The 19,274-nt window shown below is 33.4% G+C and overlaps 3 protein-coding genes across 3 annotated transcripts; all 3 read left to right on the forward strand.

Annotated features, from left to right (window-relative positions):
* Positions 1 to 9,838: 9,838 nt before the first annotated feature.
* On the forward strand, positions 9,839 to 13,220 carry LOC115719766 (ABC transporter F family member 1). The gene is made up of 6 exons (XM_030648952.2): positions 9,839 to 10,157; positions 10,259 to 10,483; positions 10,960 to 11,033; positions 11,142 to 11,352; positions 11,445 to 11,679; positions 11,817 to 13,220. Exons 2-6 carry the CDS (start codon positions 10,268 to 10,270, stop codon positions 12,872 to 12,874), a joined length of 1,794 nt encoding a protein of 597 aa, XP_030504812.1. The 5' UTR covers positions 9,839 to 10,157; positions 10,259 to 10,267; the 3' UTR covers positions 12,875 to 13,220.
* A 142-nt stretch (positions 13,221 to 13,362) lies between these two features.
* On the forward strand, positions 13,363 to 16,138 carry LOC133034805 (uncharacterized). The gene is made up of 3 exons (XM_061110204.1): positions 13,363 to 13,719; positions 14,962 to 15,821; positions 15,898 to 16,138. The coding sequence occupies exons 1-3, from the start codon at positions 13,386 to 13,388 to the stop codon at positions 15,952 to 15,954; spliced, it is 1,251 nt and encodes a 416-aa protein (XP_060966187.1). The 5' UTR covers positions 13,363 to 13,385; the 3' UTR covers positions 15,955 to 16,138.
* Positions 16,139 to 16,565: 427 nt separating this feature from the next.
* LOC133034806 (uncharacterized) lies at positions 16,566 to 17,868 on the forward strand. Its single transcript, XM_061110205.1, has 3 exons — positions 16,566 to 16,913; positions 17,010 to 17,527; positions 17,616 to 17,868. The coding sequence occupies exons 1-3, from the start codon at positions 16,572 to 16,574 to the stop codon at positions 17,752 to 17,754; spliced, it is 999 nt and encodes a 332-aa protein (XP_060966188.1). The 5' UTR covers positions 16,566 to 16,571; the 3' UTR covers positions 17,755 to 17,868.
* Positions 17,869 to 19,274: the final 1,406 nt, after the last annotated feature.

The following is a 19,274-nucleotide window of genomic DNA, read 5'->3' on the forward strand; positions in this document are numbered from 1 at the left end:
TCCTTAAAATACTTAGCTTCCTATAAATGATATTTCACTGAACTAATATATAATCACTGAAACAAGAGCACTTCTATTTACCTCTATTAAGCCAAGCTCGAAGGAAATTATTTTTTCACTTCTATGTCCTAATAGAAGCTATAGATTCTATATCTATGTCTAGCGCTCCCACTCAATCACACTACCATGTTCCCAAAATATACGTATCACCCCGACCAGAATATAGGCTTAACTAACAAATCAAAGAACATAAATAGCACTCCTGAGATTGAACCTAAGCATGTCAGGATTAAGATCTTTTGATCTAAGATCAACCAGTGATATTGACTTAGAAAGATACAACGGTAAGATTATAATATCTTTACCAAGATCAATATCGGTCCCAGTCCAATGTATACTCCATACATCCGAAACTAACATACTTTGCCAATGTTCTGGAAAGAACATAACACTTAAGCAAAGTGTAAGTACACTTCATCGTTGATTATCACATCAGTGTAAATCCAGTGCACTGATGAATCAGGGATTTTGTCTTTTGAAGAATATAATCACAATCACTTTCCACTGTGTTGACATCATTGTAATTGTGAATGACTATATGTTCAGGACTTACCAGATTTTGTATATATTAAACCATAAATATGAAAAGTACATGTAAACATAAATGACTTCTAATCTTTCATTAATAACAAATCAGATTAAGTTGAAATGGATTTTATTTAGGGCATAAAATCCCAATAAGGAGAAAGATCAGAAGTGAAAGATTGAAGGTGAGGAGTGTGTAACCGGAGTCCATGGAAAGCAAGCTATTCTATTTCTAACTCAGATCGATGACTTGGCGTTTGTTTTGTCCTGTCTTTTATAGTTGTGATAGATGCTAAAAGCACACTCATGCTCACTTTCTGCTTATCTTTTCAAATACATCACTACAATTTTTATTTTTATATTTAAGGCAAATGATGTAAAACCTCGTATACCTTTTCAAGGAATTGCTTACCATAACACATCTTAGCTGTTAGATTTCAAAAAATGATTTTTTGCTAAGATCTAAGGGATATGTGATGTTAACTAAAAAGTAAGGGCAACATAACAATAGAAATTGGTGATCTATTTTCTTTTGTGCCATTGTACTTTATTTTTATTTGTAAACTCATGTTCTTGTTCCCTTCAATAAATACCTTTTGGCAATTGGAGATATTTTTAACTCTACTTATATGTATGTAGAAATTTAATCTAATGTTATAATAATTTCAGAAAATTTATTAATATCAACAATTTGTCTTTAGAAAATTAAATTTATTATTTTGAACATCATTATTATAATTTTACATAGTTCCAAATCAATTAGGAAAAATTGTAACAAAAGTCCTTACAAAATTTACTTTGATGCAGATAAATTTCCAACTTCAAAAAATAGCGGTAATAATTCTCAAGCTCGAGAATCTTGTAAGTCCGTTAATCCTCATTTTAACAGATCTGTTAGTTGCTCCAAAAATGTCACATGTTGATATTAAATTGCAAAATAAGCTCCCTAAAAGTTCACTTTGATACAGATAAGTCTCTCATCTCAAAAAATTATAATAAAAGTCCCCAAGCTTAAGATTCTCGTTAGTCCATAGGTACACAATTTAACAGCTTTATTTGTAGTTCTTAAAATTGTCAAGTGTCAAAATTTTATTGGTCCACATCATAAAAAATTTATTTGAACAATAAAAAAATATTAAAAACTTTAATAACCTATTTTGTTTATTTTCTTTTATTAAAGATTAAAAAACTTTATATATATAAGAAAATAAAGGTTTTTACAAACTCCTACGATTTGTTACCGACCCTTCTTGTTTTCACTGGTGGAGGCTTACTGTCGAGTGTCGACCTGTAACATTCCTTCATCTCCACATTCTTCCTTGTCCATCCCACTATCTCAGAAAATCAATTAAGCAAAAGAAAAAAGAAGAGATGTGATCAGGATTGGGATCGGATCTTTGAGAGAGATGAGATTTTTTTTTTTTTCTTTATGTTTCTAAGAAACCAGGGGCGGATGTATGTGTATAGGTGGGGTGGCCTTGGCCCCCTCAGAATTTCTAAAAACAAATATATATATATATTCTACTTAATGAACAAAAATCATACATTAATTCATAGTTCCTCATGAGTCAGAAAAGTCAAGGAAAAAAAAAAGTAAAAAGTGATATAGTTAATTGTTAGATTGTTTTATTTTTATAATAATTTATATGATAATATATTATTTATAAATTAATAATAGCTTGTTATTATATAGAAAGAAAATAATTATTAGAGTGGAAAATAACATTTAGTGTATTATTTTTAAATTTTACTACAAATATTCAAGTATGTTATTTAAAAAAAAATATAGTACATTTGATTGTTTAAGTATACCTTTTATTTCTTTAGACATTCATAATAGTTTTTTAATCTATTTTTTTTTATAATCATATATATTATAATTATTTAAAATAATTTATAAATTATTAAAATAGTTGATATTACCAAAAATAAGATTCAAATATTTTATTGTACAAGTAACTACTTTTTCTTTTCCAACACAGAATATAAATAATTATTTAAATCTTTTCGACATTACAAACTATTTATAATCTTTTAAAAATTTATAAGTGATCCTAAATAATTATATCATACACAATCATGAAAAAAAAAATTAAAAACTCTCCTAAATATCAAAACAATAGGAAGTGTGTCAAAACACCCCTTTTAAAAAGTGCACGTATTATAGACTTATTCTATTATTTTTAATTAATTGATTAATTAAGTACTGTCCCTTAAAATTTTGATCCTGTGTTTTCAAAATTCTTTCTTATTTATGTTAATAGATCTTTTTTATAAAATACCAACTTTTGTTGCTAAATAAATGTTAATTTTTTTTGTCCATACTTATCCTTTAATAATTGGCCCCCCAAGAACTTAATTCTGGCTCTGCCCCTGTAGGAAACTGAGAGATATGGATGGAGTATGCGATAGAGAAAAAAAGATATGGGTGGTGGGTTTTGGTGGCCGATTAATTCTTTGACCTCAACTTTTCTGGTTCAAAATTTACATAGATAATTTTTTTAGAGTGACCCCTCTTGCTAATGGAAATTAGAGAGTTTTAGTAGAACAGATCATGGTTGGGTAGGTTTGGCTTGGATTGAACGAGAAGAAGAAGAAGAAGAAGAAGAAAGAAAAAAATAGAAAAGATAAAAAAAAAATAAAGTTAATTAATTAGTTTTGGAAATTAATTATTCATTTATTTATTTATTTTAAACTGAAATGATAATTTGGACCAATAAAATATCAACACGTGTCATTTTTGAGAGTAACAAACAGAGCAATTAAATTGGATACCTACAGACTAACGAGAATATTGAGCTTGAGGCTATTACTACAATTTTTAAAGATTAAAAACTTATTTGCATCAAAGTGAACTTTTTGAGTACTTAAACCATAATTTAATATCAACACGTGATATTTTTTGAGCAATTAATGAATCTATTAAAATGAAGACTAACGAACTTACAAGAATCTCGAGCTTGAGGACTATTACTGCTATTTTTCAAGGTTAAGGACTTATTTGCATCAAACTTAACTTTTTAAGACTTTTACTGCAATTTTAATACACAAAGAATTTATTTATCTCTACATAAAAGGAGTGCAAAATTACATTAAATAATTTAAAAAAACATGCCATATATATATCATAAACTTATAATTTTGTGCCGTAGAAATATAAATATGTCTATTTTGATTAATGCTTATTGATATAATTAGAATGCCAAAAAAATATATATAATTAATATTTATTTAATTAATTTAAATTTTTTATAATAAAGTTTAACATTATATAAGTTTTCTCTTTTGACAACATTAGATAAATTATAATATAAATTATTTTTATATGAAAATGTATATTATACGAGTTTATAAAATAAACTTTAAAATAACCTCTTTCATATTTTTACCATTGTAAATTAATTAAAATTTTCTTAAAATGTCAAAATTCTTAATAATTACAATATACATTCTCATATAGATTTTTTTTTTTTTTTTGAATTATTACCTATCCATGTGCTTAAAATATGAAAACAAATTAGGTTGAAGATTGTTTTATAATTGAGTGAAACTTATTATTTAAGAGTTTAGGGAGTTTTTATGGTGCACCTCTTCAAAAAAAAGCATTGTTATGGGGCATAAAGGTCTCTATCACCTCTATAACATAGCGTTTTATAATTGGTTAGCAGTTTTCTATAATTTTTATTAGATTAAAATAAGTGGGACTCAATATTGAATTGCACAAATAGCACTCATAATGGTGCTAGGCACCATGAGTGTCCTTTAGCATTTCTCCTTAGAAAATGGTGCATCGATGCAACCCGTACTGTTTTAACATCCAGGAAAATTTTAAAGTTTAAATTTTTTTCATGGCCGTGTACGTTGTAGTTATTTAAGATATCTTGTAAATTTTGAGAAATTTAAAATAATTTACGATATAGAAAACACTGTTCAAACAATCTATTTCACACGTAAAAAAATAAAAAAGACATGCATGTAATAAACTTTTTGAAACCTTATGCTCAATGTATTAATTTTTTTAAAATTTTATAAAATGTCTTAAATAAGTAAAATGTTCACGATTATAAAAAAAAAATAATAATAGTCTAAAAATACTCATAAATACCAATATAAATAAGAGTGCATCGTAAAATTTTGTAAAACTTTGTAACGGATTTTAAATAACTAATTTTTAAGCTATATATAAATAAATTTAGATAATAATTATTTGAGGTACTAAGAATTAACGCACTGCTACTAATTAGATAAATAAAATATGTTTATAAATGTATATAAGATTTGATCTATGTAACAATAATAATCATACCAAATAACATGTAAATAAATAATCATATCAATAAAATAAATAAACAAAGCAATAAAATACAATCTTTTTTTGGTGAATCAGAGTAAGTATATATATTCCACAAATAACATATTACAATTCACAGCACTGAACGTTAGGCCTGAATATTTACAAATTCTTAAACCAATCCCGGACTATCTTTGAAACTTTTTTAGGCATATTCCCCTAATCCTATACTTTACATCCCTTTTAATCTTTTTGACCATTGTTTCAATTGTGTATACTTTTAGACTCCAGAGAGCCTCATTTCTGCATAGCCAAATCTGATATACTGTTGCAGCAAGTGCAGCCGCATATACTTGTCGTCGGAATTTGCTTTCTCCTTTGGTTAGCCTTTTCATTAGCCCATCCACCGTTGTATTTTTTGCTCCCCATTCCAACCACTGTTTGATTGCTTTTAAACATCCATCACTCACATGGAAAACAAAAAACACATGGTCTTTACTTTCTCTGTGTGAGCCACACATGATACAATTTTCATCCGGGACCATCTTGAATCTAAATAGTATTTCTTTTAGCCTCAATCTATCAATGACGGTAAGCCACAAAATGTACCTATGTTTCGGAATTGAAAGCCTGTTCCGAACACCTCCTTGTCAAGGTTGTATCTGAATAGTTGGGCATAATACCTCATAAACTTCTTTGATCCGATAGCTCTGCTTGGAGTAATCAATAGTGGGGATTGTCTTGAGTTTCTCTTTCACTTTCACCACTTGTTTCCAATACCAGCTACTTGTTGTAGGTGCTTCATAATCCTTCCACTTCTTTTGTTCCAAGTAAACTGCATGTACTCATTTGACCCATAAGAAATTTTGTTTTGTTTCAATTGCCCAGACATATTTCCCTATTGCAGCTTCATTCCACTATTGAACTCTCCTAAAACCCAAACTCCCAGCTTTTTTTGGTCTGCAATCCCATGCCACTAGTCCTGGACCATTAGCCTCGGCTAAACCTTTCCAAAGAAAGCTTCTACAGATTGTATTGACTCTCTAAAGAACTTTCTTTGGAATAATCATCAATTGGGCCCAGTACGAATGGATGGACATAAGCACTGAGTTAACTAGCACTACTCGACCTGTATACGATAGATTTTGAGAGCTCCAAACTCTTATTCTATGCACCATCTTTTCAATAATGATCTCACATTCCGAAGTTGGAATTCACCTTGCACATATCGAAATCCCCAGATATTTGAAAGGCAAATTACTTTTGCTGAAACCAGAAACCGCAACCACTCTATTAACTTCATGTTCATTCATTTGGCAACAATAAAATATAAATTTATTATACAACATAAAGAGATAATATTACAAGTTAAAATAGATACCCTCTCTTTCTTTAAAGATACATATCTGGTAGTTGAAAATACATCTTCCCAAAAAAAAAAAAACCAATTGACACATTTATCCCCAAAAAGTGACTTAATTTCAAATAAACAAAAATAAAAGATTAAATATTATTTGTTTAACAATAAATATTGTACATTCCGATTAGGGGTGTTCATCCAATCCAATCCGCACTATTTTGCTCATAGTGCATCTGATCCGCACTAAGTGCGGATTTTATTTTTTTGGATCCAATCCAATCCGTACAATAGCTCAAATCCAATCCACAAAAGTATGGATTGGATCGGTTATTTTGGATTGATTACTTTTTAATATTAAATTATTTAATATTTATGAAAAAAATAATTTTTTTTTCACATAACTAGCAATAAAATAAAATAAATTATAATTATTTTATGTTTCCAATAACACATTAAAATAAATAAATAACAAATAACAAATTCAAAGGAAGAAAAAAAATTATATGTGTAAAAAATATTTTATTTTATTTTAAATTGTATGTAGAAAAAAATATATAAGAATAGAATATACATTTGATTTATTAAGTTTTGCAATATAATTGTATTATATGTGTTAGACTTTTAAATTATTAGTTTCTTTAAATTAAAATGTTATTTATACATATAATTTTTTATTTTTTTTTTTATAAATATGTGTGGATTGGATTGGATCGGTTACTTTTACATGTCAATCAACATCCAATCTGTAACACAAGTACAGATTTTGAATTTTTCAATCCAATCCAATCCGCAAAGTGCGGATATGGATCGTGCGGATTGGATTGAATCGGCTATTTTATGAACACCCCTAATTCCGATTATAAAAGTGCCTATACTAACTTATATCTACATTGTTGTTTTCCCTGTCCTATGTGAGGGATGTAAAACCTCAAACTCAAGTGAGCTTTTACATAAGGCCCATATATTAGCATACTTTTATATTATACTATATATAGTTTTTTTTTATTTTTATTTTCTACACTATTAAAATAATAATTTTTGAACATATTTACATTATACATAAATATCATGAAAATAAATTTAAAAAATACAATATTTATTCTTTATATATATAGCAAGTTGCATTAATTTAAGTACCTCTATTATTATTACAAAACAGAGAACAAAAGAAAAGAAACAATAGATGTATTGTATTATATTAAATCCATCGAGATTACAAAAGAGTGAGTCTTATATAGCTCAAGCACTTAGTACTGTTAAAATGTGCTACACATTTCTAGAATATTCTAGTGAAAACTTTAGAAACCTTAGCAAAATAAATTAACTAGAAAAGCCTAGAATATTTAGAAAACTAGAAGTAACTAATCAAGAAGAATGTAAATCAGTTAGAAAAGTCTAGAAAAGTTGTAAATCATGTAGAACTAGAATAATCTAGATGAAATTAAATGTATGGGTAAACAACTATAAATATCCCATCAAGCTTTCAAATTGTAACCAAGCTTGAGTAGCCAAATTAAGTCTTTTACTACTAACTTACTACCTTGTCTCCTCTCTTACTACACACATAAAAATTAAAACACATAACTCTTCCTTGTCCCACCAATCATCCAACTTATCAACTTATCAACATCATCATACTACACTACCTAATATCCATCCTATACAAATATAAACCAATATAAATTTATTCTCAAACCATCAGTGGTATCAGAGCTCCGTTAGATCATATATCACTGGGCGTAATCTTTTCCACTCATCAACATGAGTTTGGAGTCCAATCGCTCTTCTCTACCTCTTCCAATTTTCTAATCACTCAGTTGTAAATGAATCAATCCCAATAAAAGTAACTACCAACCTATATTCCTATAAATAGGGGTAGAATCTATGAAAAAAAGGAGGAAAAAAGATAAAGAGAAATTCTATTATTTCAAATATTGAGATATATATTCTATATTCTAAAAAATATTCTTAATTATAAGGACTTGTGGAGTATGTAGATTTTAACTACAAAACTACGTAAAATATCTGGTGTTATTTATTATCATTAAATTCTATAGTGTATTTATTGTAAAAAAAGGCTATTTATTTAGTTAACAAAAATATAACGTCCCCACTTCAAGCCTCTATTGAGCCCTTACACCTACAGAATTATGGCTCTTATACACGAGTACGTCACTCTAGCTACTTCGTAGAATAACGACTGACCCTACAAACCAACACGAGTGTTTTCAGCGTGTTTTGTCCTCACTCGCACACTTCCTTGAAAAAATTCCCAGGGGTCACTCATCTTGAAATTATCCTAGGTTAAGCATGCTTAACCGTAGAGATTTTTCGTGATGGGCTACCGAAAAATAAGATGTACCTTATTGATATAGGTAGTACCAAACAATCCTTTCAGCCCTCTTCAATTGTGTAGTCCCATACTTACATAGTCTTAGAATCATCACACTTGATCTTCCCCAAGCGATGTGGGATTGCACAACTTACCATGCATTTCCCCTTAGGGATTACGAGACTACTAACTGTCACAATCTCCCCCCTTACGGGGTCCGACGTCTTCATTGACCACACTTCTAGCTGGGTCAAGGCTCTGATACCAATTGTAACATCCCCGTTTCAAGCCTCTATTGGGCTCTTACACCCACAGAATGAAAGCTCTTATACACGAGTACATCATTTTAGCTGCTTCATGGAATTACGACTGACCTTACAAACCAACACGAGTGTTTCCAACATGTTTTGTCCTTACTTGCACACTTCCTGGAAAAATTTCTCAAGAGGTCACCCATCCTAAAATTACTCCAGGTCAAGCACGCTTAACCGTGAAGTTCTTTCGTGATAAGCTACTGAAAAATAAGATGCACCTTCTTGATATAAGTAGTATCAATCAATCCATTTAAGCCCTATTTAATTGTGTAGTCCCATGCCTATAAAGTTTTAGAATCATCACACTTGACCTTCCGAGACGATGTGAAATTGCATAACTTTAACGTATTTCGTCAATTACACCGAAAGATTCTTGGTTGCTATATGTGATATTTGTATAAGAAAAATTCTTTCAAAAAATCTATATTAATTCCAAATATTCTTATAATATGATGTTATATTTTATATTATATCACTTATTTAGTATAAAAAATTAAAACTTAAAAAAGACAACAAATATTATTCAGTACCTTCGCGCGGATAAATTCTCTAATTTAGTTAATAAAGAAAGATTATTATGAAACCTTACAAAAAAAAAATTTGGCTAAAAAATTTTTTTAAAGAAAGTTAATAATGGTGCTAAGAAATTTAGGTAAAATGTGCATTCTTTTTCTAATACCTAATAAAATTAGTCATATATAATAATAATTATTATATTTTAGGTACATTATTTTTTATTTAATAAAATTGCTATTATTTATCTTCATCATAAAAATAAAAAACAAAGAAAAATAAAAATTAGTATTATTTATTGGCATGGAGGGGTAAACTCTCCAAAGAAAAATAATAAGTCTCGTGGCCCAATTGAAAACGGCAGCGTTTTACAGGGAAAAATATCAGACCGACCTAACTAGTTGGCTGTTTTATCTTTTTTTTTTTATATTTTTCAAAGGGAGGACCTTAAAAATTGTGATTGCATACGCAACTCACACAACAGAAAAAAGTATGCCCTAATGTGTTGGACTAGTACTACTAGTATTAAAATAGAACAGTATATACAAGGAACACGTGGAACCCACTCTCCCTTATAAATAAATTCTTAACTCTGGTCCTTGTTCCGAAATCCTCTAACCCTTTTTTTCTCATCTCTTTGGGTATTCTTTACTCTTTTCATCACCGTTCATCTATACCAACGCCTGAAAACCCTAGATCTGATCGTACTCTTTCGTTCTCCTTCATCGCCCCTCCCAGATCCCATCCCTGCAATCTACGAAGGTTCGATTTCTGATATAATATTCTCAATTTTTCTGTTTTGGTATTCTTGATTCGTTTATTTAGTTTTTTTTATGGTTTATTTGTTTCGATTGGTGGATTAGGTTATAAGGATGGTTTCGGACGCCAGCAAGAAGAAGGCCGCACAGAAGAAGGCCGCGGCGGCGGCCAAGCGGGGAGGCAAAGCCGCGGCGTCATCTGCTTCATCGAAGGCGGCTGTGTCACAGAATGGAGCTGATAAGTTGGCGAATGGGGTTGGGGCGCTTGAAATATCCGATCGGACTTGCACTGGTGTCCTCTGCTCTCATCCTCTCTCTAGAGATATTCGCGTAAGTCTCGAATTGGTCTTAGTATTTGTTTGATTGGTTTTTATTTTATTTTTTTTATTTTGCCCCTTTTAGCTTAAGATTTGGTTTAAATTTAGATTAAGAGACTAAATTTTCAGGGAATATTGTTTCTAGGCTGCTGTTTTGGGTATATGTAGAGAATAATTAGTTCGTTAATGGATAAATTATTCTCTGAAATATTCGGAATTTATTTTTTTTTTCAGATGATGTGTGTGTAATTTGTCGTTTCTTAGCTATGTTTAAAGCACTCGTGTATGTGTTCATATATACATATATGTATATGTATAATTATAAATATAAATATATATTTTACCGTACCTACTTTTTGAACCTTTTATAGAAGATGTGAAAATAAAATATCAATACAGATGATAGATTTTTACTTTGTTTTCTAGACGATAATGGTTCTCTCGTAAGTAATATATACCTTTGCAATTTTGATTTTATATACATTGCAGATAGAGTCTTTATCAGTTACTTTTCATGGGCATGATCTCATTGTGGATTCTGAATTGGAGCTCAATTATGGCAGGTAAGCCCATACTTTTTAATTTCACTCATGGTCTGTCATGATTTTCTTGCTGGATTATTAACTTATATAGTGCTGATGTTTTTTTTTACCGTTTTCAAATTGTCTCAGACGTTATGGTTTGCTTGGATTAAATGGGTGCGGTAAGTCTACTCTTCTCAATGCAATTGGGCACAGAGAGCTTCCCATACCTGACCACATGGATATATATCACCTGTCTCGAGAAATTGAAGCTTCTGACATGTCTTCGCTTGAGGCTGTCATAAGCTGTGATGAGGAGAAGATAAGATTGGAGAAAGAAGTTGAGCTCTTGTCAGCGCAGGTGTGTTCACTGTTGCAATGGCTTAGTGTAGTAAAGCTTCTTGCATGAGTGAATGTTTGTGGTTGCTTATGACTTTTTTCTCTTTTTTAAAGGATGATGGAGGCGGGGAACAGCTTGAAAGAATTTATGAACGTCTGGAGGCCATGGATGCAGCTACAGCAGAGAAACGTGCTGCTGAGATATTGTACGGTCTTGGATTTGACAAAGAGATGCAGGCAAAGAAAACCAGAGATTTCTCTGGTGGCTGGAGGATGAGGATAGCATTGGCCAGGGCACTATTCATTAACCCAACCATTTTGTTGCTCGATGAGCCAACCAATCATCTTGGTAAGTAATACCTGCTGCGCCATTTTGATAATGTAATTGTTATTAAGCTAGTTTTGCTGGGCACAACCCTAAGATAATACCCAAAAGAAGAATAACATGTACACTTCCATGTACTTACATATTTTGATTTGTTACAGACTTGGAAGCCTGTGTGTGGTTGGAGGAGACCTTGAAGAAATTTGAGCGCATTCTGGTTGTAATATCACATTCTCAGGATTTTCTGAATGGAGTGTGCACAAACATCATCCACATGCAAAGCAAGAAACTGAAGATTTACAGTGGAAATTATGATCAGTATGTTCAGACACGTTCTGAACTGGAGGAGAATCAAATGAAACAGTACAAGTGGGAGCAGGAACAGATTGCTGGAATGAAGGAGTATATTGCACGGTTTGGGCATGGATCTGCAAAACTAGCTCGCCAAGCACAAAGTAAGGAGAAAACCCTTGCGAAAATGGAGCGTGGTGGACTTACTGAGAAGGTTGCCAGAGACAAGGTTTTGGTCTTCCGTTTTGTTGATGTTGGGAAGCTTCCTCCACCAGTGCTTCAGTTTGTTGAAGTAACATTTGGTTACACACCTGATAACCTAATTTACAAGAACATTGATTTTGGAGTTGATCTGGACTCACGAATTGCCTTGGTTGGACCCAATGGAGCTGGGAAGAGTACGCTTCTGAAGCTGATGACGGGGGAATTATTTCCTCTAGATGGCATGGTCCGACGACACAATCACCTTAGAATTGCTCAGTTCCATCAGCACTTGACTGAGAAGCTTGACATGGAGATGTCGGCCTTGCAGTATATGATCAAAGAGTATCCTGGAAATGAGGAGGAAAAGATGAGGGGTTCAATTGGAAAGTTTGGCCTAACAGGTAAGGCTCAGGTTATGGCTATGAAGAATCTGTCAGATGGCCAACGGAGCCGTGTTATCTTTGCTTGGTTGGCTTTTAGGCAACCCCATATGCTTCTCCTTGATGAGCCAACTAACCATTTGGATATCGAGACAATCGATTCCCTAGCTGAGGCATTGAACGAGTGGGATGGTGGTTTGGTTCTTGTTAGTCACGATTTCAGGCTCATCAACCAGGTTGCCCAGGAGATTTGGGTTTGTGAAAATCAAGCTGTGACCAGATGGGAGGGTGGTATTATGGACTTTAAGGCGCATTTGAAGAAGAAAGCTGGTTTATCTGACTGAGACTACATATAACAGTTCTTCCCGTCTGTAAAGATTGGCTTCATTCTGTGTGTTGATGATATGACTTCTTGGCATTATTGCCTTTCAGCTATGGGTTAATTGGAAAGCCAATAGAGTATAACGAGTTATGATCAGCTTGGTTATTGTTTCAAGCCGACATGCTCGGTTAGTAGTTGGTATTTTTTATTAAATTGTCTTTAGTTTTTTGCCCCCTATTTTAAATTTTGTGTTGCTATAGTGAGTCGTGCTTCCACACGAACTCGAGCTTTTTGCCAAACGACATAATGCTGTATTGAGATCATACTTATTATTAGCTTTCTATTAAAGACTTGAAGAAGTTCCATAATAATTATGTTAAAATTAATTGATTCCAGTTGTAGTTTGGCCTACGCAGTACTATGTTCTTATAAACGAGTAATTTCTCAAATGAAAAAAAAACGGAAAACTTTTTCTCCACTCTGCAACTGTGGGTACCCTGCATCTCTTACAGTCGATTGATATTTGATACTGTATGGGAAATTTGAATTTCCATACTTACAAAACCCCATTATTTTTTTTCCTAAATACATATTTACTAAAATTGGTAATATATGACAATTTTACTAATTTTTCAAAACTAACCCTCCCATTTGAATTCCTACTCTCAGCCGACTCTCTCTCTCTCAACTCACCAACACCCAATGCCACCCATCAACCCCAAACGGTCACCCACGAAACGCTCACCCACGCTCAACCCCAATCCCAAACGGTCACCGACGCTCAACCCACGGAACTCGAAGAAAACCCCAACCCCAACCACCCTCACCGACGATCAACCGACGCTCAACCCACAGAAAATGTCGAAGGTATGTAGTTTTTCTTTTTGTTTTTTTTAGAATGGGTATAATGATTTATTTTGTTTGGGATTGTTTGTGAAATATTATTGGTTAGATTTAAGATTTTTGTTGTGAAAATGGGATTCGGATCCGTGAAAATCGGATTCCCACTGTGAAAATGGTGAAAATGGCCATTTGGATCTGGGGAAGAAGCTCGGTCCGATGGGTGCAGGTCGGTCCGATGGTCCGATTATGGGTCCGATGGTCCCTTTTGCTCGGGTCTGATGGTCCGATTACAGGGGTCCGATGGGTCCCTTTGGCTTGGTCCGATGTGTGTTCTGTATGGGCGATTGTGTGATGGTCCGATTGGACCGATGGGTTCGATGGGTACCCTATCGGGCCAATCGGACCCATCGGACCCTAACTTTTTTTTTGTTTTTTGTTTTTTTTTAAATATTAATGATTTAGTAATTGTTTTATGTATTATTTTATTTGTATTGATTTATTAAGTATTGTTTAATTAATTATTGTCTTATTATTAATAATTAATTATTGTATTTTATTATTATTAATTAATTATTGTATTATTTTTTATTGTTTTATTAATTACTGTTTTTTTTATTAATTATTAATTAATGTTTTAATATTAATTATTAATTTTTGTATTAATTTGTATTGTTTTATTAATTATTATTTTTTTACTAATTATTAATTTTTATTATATATTAATTATTGTTTTATTATTATTTATTAATTTTTGTATTAATTTTTATTGTTTTATTAATTATTGTTTTTTTATTAATTATTTATTATTGTTTTTTATTATTTATTGATTTTTGTTTTATTATTAATGATTAATTATTGTATTATTTTTTATTTTTTTATTAATTAATAATTATTGTTATATTATTGTTTTATTATTAATTATTGTTTTATTATTAATTATTGTATTATTTTTTATTGTTTTAATATTTTTTAATTATTGTTTTATTTTTTATTGTTTTATTAATTATTAATTATTGTTTTATTAATTATTAATCATTGTTTTATTAATTATTAATTATTGGTTTATCTTTTATTGTTTTATTAATTATGAATTATTGTTTTAGTATAAATTATTAATTATTTTTTTTAATTTTTATTCTTTTATGGATTATTGTTTAATTATTAATTATGAATTATTATTTTATTTTTTATTGGTTATGGTTTTATTATTAATTGTTGATTTAATTTTGGGTTTTTTTTTTTTTTTTTTTTTATTTTTTTTTCCAGGGAACTACACATCTTATAATTCCAGTGTCGGACCATTACACAGGTCGTGTCACATGGCGGGGGGTAGTTACTACTACCCGAAGATTAAGGCTAAATTTGAAGAATTCAACCTATTGGACAGGGTGGGGGAATCCCCTTTCAAACAGTTTTTCGAGAGAGAGCCCATACAATTTTCAGGAGCATTTTTTCATCAATTGATGCTTCACAAAATAAAATCTGACAAGCCGGACGAGGTGCATTTCTATGTGGGAAGGAAGAGATGTAGATCTGGGAGGGTGGAGTTCGGCTTGGTCACTGGGTTAAACTTGTTGCCCGGCCCTACTGAGGAAGACATCAAACAAAATGGAAGCTCTGACCGGTTGATTATGGAATATTTCAACGGTAGTGCTTCGATCAGCTTCGGCCAACTGCGCAGAGTTTTTGAGAGCTGCACAGAAGCTGATGATGTCTACAAGTTGGGGATGGCCTTGTTTGTTATGGGCGTCCTCACTGGTAAGGAGAAGAAGACTATCGTTCCTCCTTTTATGATAAGAATGGTTGATAACCTTCCATTCTTCTACGAGTACCCCTGGGGAAAGATTTCTTACACCAAGGTGATGGAAACTTGTAACAAGGATTACTTGGATGTGAAGAATAAGATGTTGAAAAAGATTGAGAAGGGAGTCACTCAGAAGGAGGCAAAATACGCAGCCTACGGCTATACTGCAGCGTTGCAGTATTGGGCATACGAGGCCATATTACAGCTGGGCAACGAGTATGCAGTGAGGAGGTCGCATCGCTTTCCGAGAATGGTCAACTGGGAGAGTAAGCCGAACACTACACTCGGGAAGGATGAAGTGACCAGATTATTTGCTAAAACTGTAAGTTTGTTACGCTTTATGTTGAATTCATGTTAATTTCCATATATTATATTAATATATTTGTTATATTTTTCAGTTGACAGTGTACTTCATGTTATGTCCTCGGCCGACCGAGATTGAGTTTGTGAGTTAGATAACCGGGGGTCAGCCTCCGTTATTTGTTGACTTGGAGGAACTTGTGTTGGGTGAGGATGGGCAACCAACACAGGATGCTTTGCGAAGCCAGGCCAAAAAGCTTGCCTCCACATTGGAAGAACGAGCGGAGGCAGCCCGAATAATTAAAGACTCTACACCACCTCCACCGTCTCCACCACGTGCACCGCTCGGCAGCCTGCATGGGTCTGGTGTTGACCCATCTCCAGCTTCAATTCCTGATGGGTCTGGTGTTGACCCATCTGCAGCTTCAGTTCCAGATCAGTGTGGTGTTGACCCACTTGCAGCATCACAAGATCCTCCTGTTCCCCCGTCAGCTTCTATTCCCAGCACCTCAGAGGCTCGCGATCCAGTATACCCTGCCATTTTGGCAAGGTTGGAGACTGTGGAGAGGGGGCAGATTGCTTTGAGGGAAGGGCAGGCCGCTCTGCTAAGAGGACAAACAACGATTATGGATCAGTTGAAGACCATAATGACGCTCCTGCAAGATCCTGGAAGGCCGGCAGCAGATTCACAGCCACAGCACCAGAAGAGGAGGCTCGGACACCGGAAGATGACTTCATTCTCCCAAATGATTACCCACCGGATGATGATGACATGTTCTGTACACCTGAGAAGACGAATATCACCAGCATCGGGGATACTCAGGATTCTGAGGTGCAGGTGTTAGAGATAGCTCCAGAAGTCATGGAGAACCGGAGGAAGAGAAGGCGGCCTAGGTGGTTCGCTGAGTACACTGAAATGAAGAAGGCTAGAGCTACTTCGACACTCGTGAATGCGGACCCACTTAGAGTGGTTGATCGGAAGCTGCTCAAGACTTTTCACAATTGGGTACTCGGCCAGATTGGGAACAAGTACTCGAGAGAGTGCTTCACCGGTCGATACCATTCGTCTTGGTTCCTCGAACTACATACTTCGAAGTTTTGGCTTGGAAACGATGTAAGTTTTTAAGACTTTTTTACTGCTTTTGCTTTTAAAGACTTTATCTAACTCTTTTTTATTTAATCTCTGACATATTTAATTTTCATGTTTTAGCATTTGGATGCGGCACTCCATTTGATGAGGAGGCGACAACACTTTTATCCAGAGGTCTACCCAAATAGATGTGTCATCATGCCGTGTATTTTCCCAGTAGGAGTTATTGCTCGGTGGGAAGCTGCGGGTGATGACCAGGCTAACTATCAGTGGGACGAGAGCATATTAGATTTGATTCGAGGGGATGAAAGTCAATTCTTGGCCAGTTGGAAGAATAAGGAGAGAATATATATGACCCTCTACTTCGATGGAGCAAAGCATTGGGTGGCACTAGAGGTAGATCTGGATTATTGGTTGTTGAACATATTTGACTCGAGCCTCGGATCGATTTCCCCGAACGAATTGAAGAGTCACCTGGCAATGTGGGAAAAATTACTACCAAATTTGCTGCTGCAGGCTGGCCTATTCGAGACTCATGACATGATCCTCGTGCCTCAACTTACCGCCTCAGAGAGCCAGGTCAGAAATTTCACTTCAAAAGTCATGGATCGGGCCGTTGTTCCACAGAAAAAGACAAGGTAACTTAATTACAATTGATTTTTTTGTTATTTAACTTGAATTTAATTTGCATACTTTTATTTATTTACTTTTTATTGTCTCATACAGCGGTAACTGCGGGATGTACGTGATAGAGCACATTGAGCATAGTATGCTGGAGACTACGTTTGATAATATGCACGATGAGAATATGAAGAAATTTAGAGAGCGGTGGTGTGTAGATTTGTTTTACCAGAATTTAGCATGAACAAATGTGTTTTTTATTTGGTATTTATTAAGATAACAATGTAAATGGTTTTTTTTATTGGTATGTGTAATGCCCTGTCCAACAGGGACGCCACGTGTGTGCAATTTAATAAAATACTCTGATTTATATAATATGTAATTATACTGAAAAGTGTGGGTAATTAAATTTTAATAATCAAAATTCAACTTTTAAAACTGTTTAACAAAAGATAAGTGATATAGACTACGGGGTCCCCCTGTTTTCAAAATATTTACAAACTGGTTTCAAAATATTTTACAACATAAACTTTATATTTTCAAAATACAATCAAAATAGAGCATCCTGTTTACTGGGCCGTGCCACTGCGGCTGGTATGTACATTGCTGCTGCGACCACAAACTCACGGTTGCTCAACTTTTGCCTTCCCTTTACCTGCACCATAAAGCACCCGTGAGTCACAGAGACTCAGCAAGAAAAGTAACCAAAACATTAACTGAAAATGATTATCAATATAATCTCATACCAATATGTTTACTCATTATACAATATCATAAAGTATTCTTTTACACATTACACATTCACATTACACAATCTTGGTACTTTATAAAGTACCCCTTTACCACTCGTTAACCACGAGCTGAATATGTCAGATAAGTAAGAAACCTAACCGCGGTTTCAAGAGTAATTACTCGTAACGGTAATAACCGTTTCCAACCCTAGGTCATAACCTAGGCTTACTAAATATTTAATCAAAGTCTTGATAATAATCAAGGCCACTTCCATTCAACCATTAATCTTTAACCACATACGGTGCTTACCACTTTTCTTACCTTGGTTCAGAAATCAAGAGTACGGGCCGACCTGAGTGGAAAACAAGCTAAGCAATCCCGGTCCTATGTCACGACAATTAAAACTCAAATGAAAACCTTAATCAAATTTCTGATAATCAACTCTAATTCTCACAATCGAACACACCGTACTTTCCCCCAGATCAAACTAGCTTAACCATCTCTAAAACACCTTGAATTCCACTCCGAAAGACACCCCGAATCAGATCGGACTTGAGGAGAAAAAACCAAAATCCCCCTTTCCTGGGAAAAACGGTCGGCCGTTTTTTCAGACACCCAGAAAAACGGCCTGCCTTTTTTTCTGGCAGCCATGGTGATTTCTGGTTTTTCACCCCAAAAACCAATCAAACCTCCACCAAACCTAACCAAACTTTCCAGAACAGTTTATTATGGCAATTATAACATAACCAAACAACTATTTCAATGCAATATATCAATTTGCTCAAAATCACACTTCAAAGTGAAGAAAAACTAAATTTTCTCTCAACAACCATATCCAATTTCAACCAGCCATTAAAACAACTTAATTCAAACTTCCACACACTCCAAAATAAACCTAAAAACACCATCTCAAACCAAACTAAACCTACAGCCACGAAATCCCAATACCCTCACCCAAAACTAACCTAAAACCAATTAAATTCTTAAGACAAAGCATAGAACTTACCTTGATTGCTTCTAAGTTTGGCCTAG

This window comes from Cannabis sativa, chromosome 2 (genome assembly GCF_029168945.1).
Source record: "Cannabis sativa cultivar Pink pepper isolate KNU-18-1 chromosome 2, ASM2916894v1, whole genome shotgun sequence".
NCBI lineage: Eukaryota > Viridiplantae > Streptophyta > Magnoliopsida > Rosales > Cannabaceae > Cannabis > Cannabis sativa.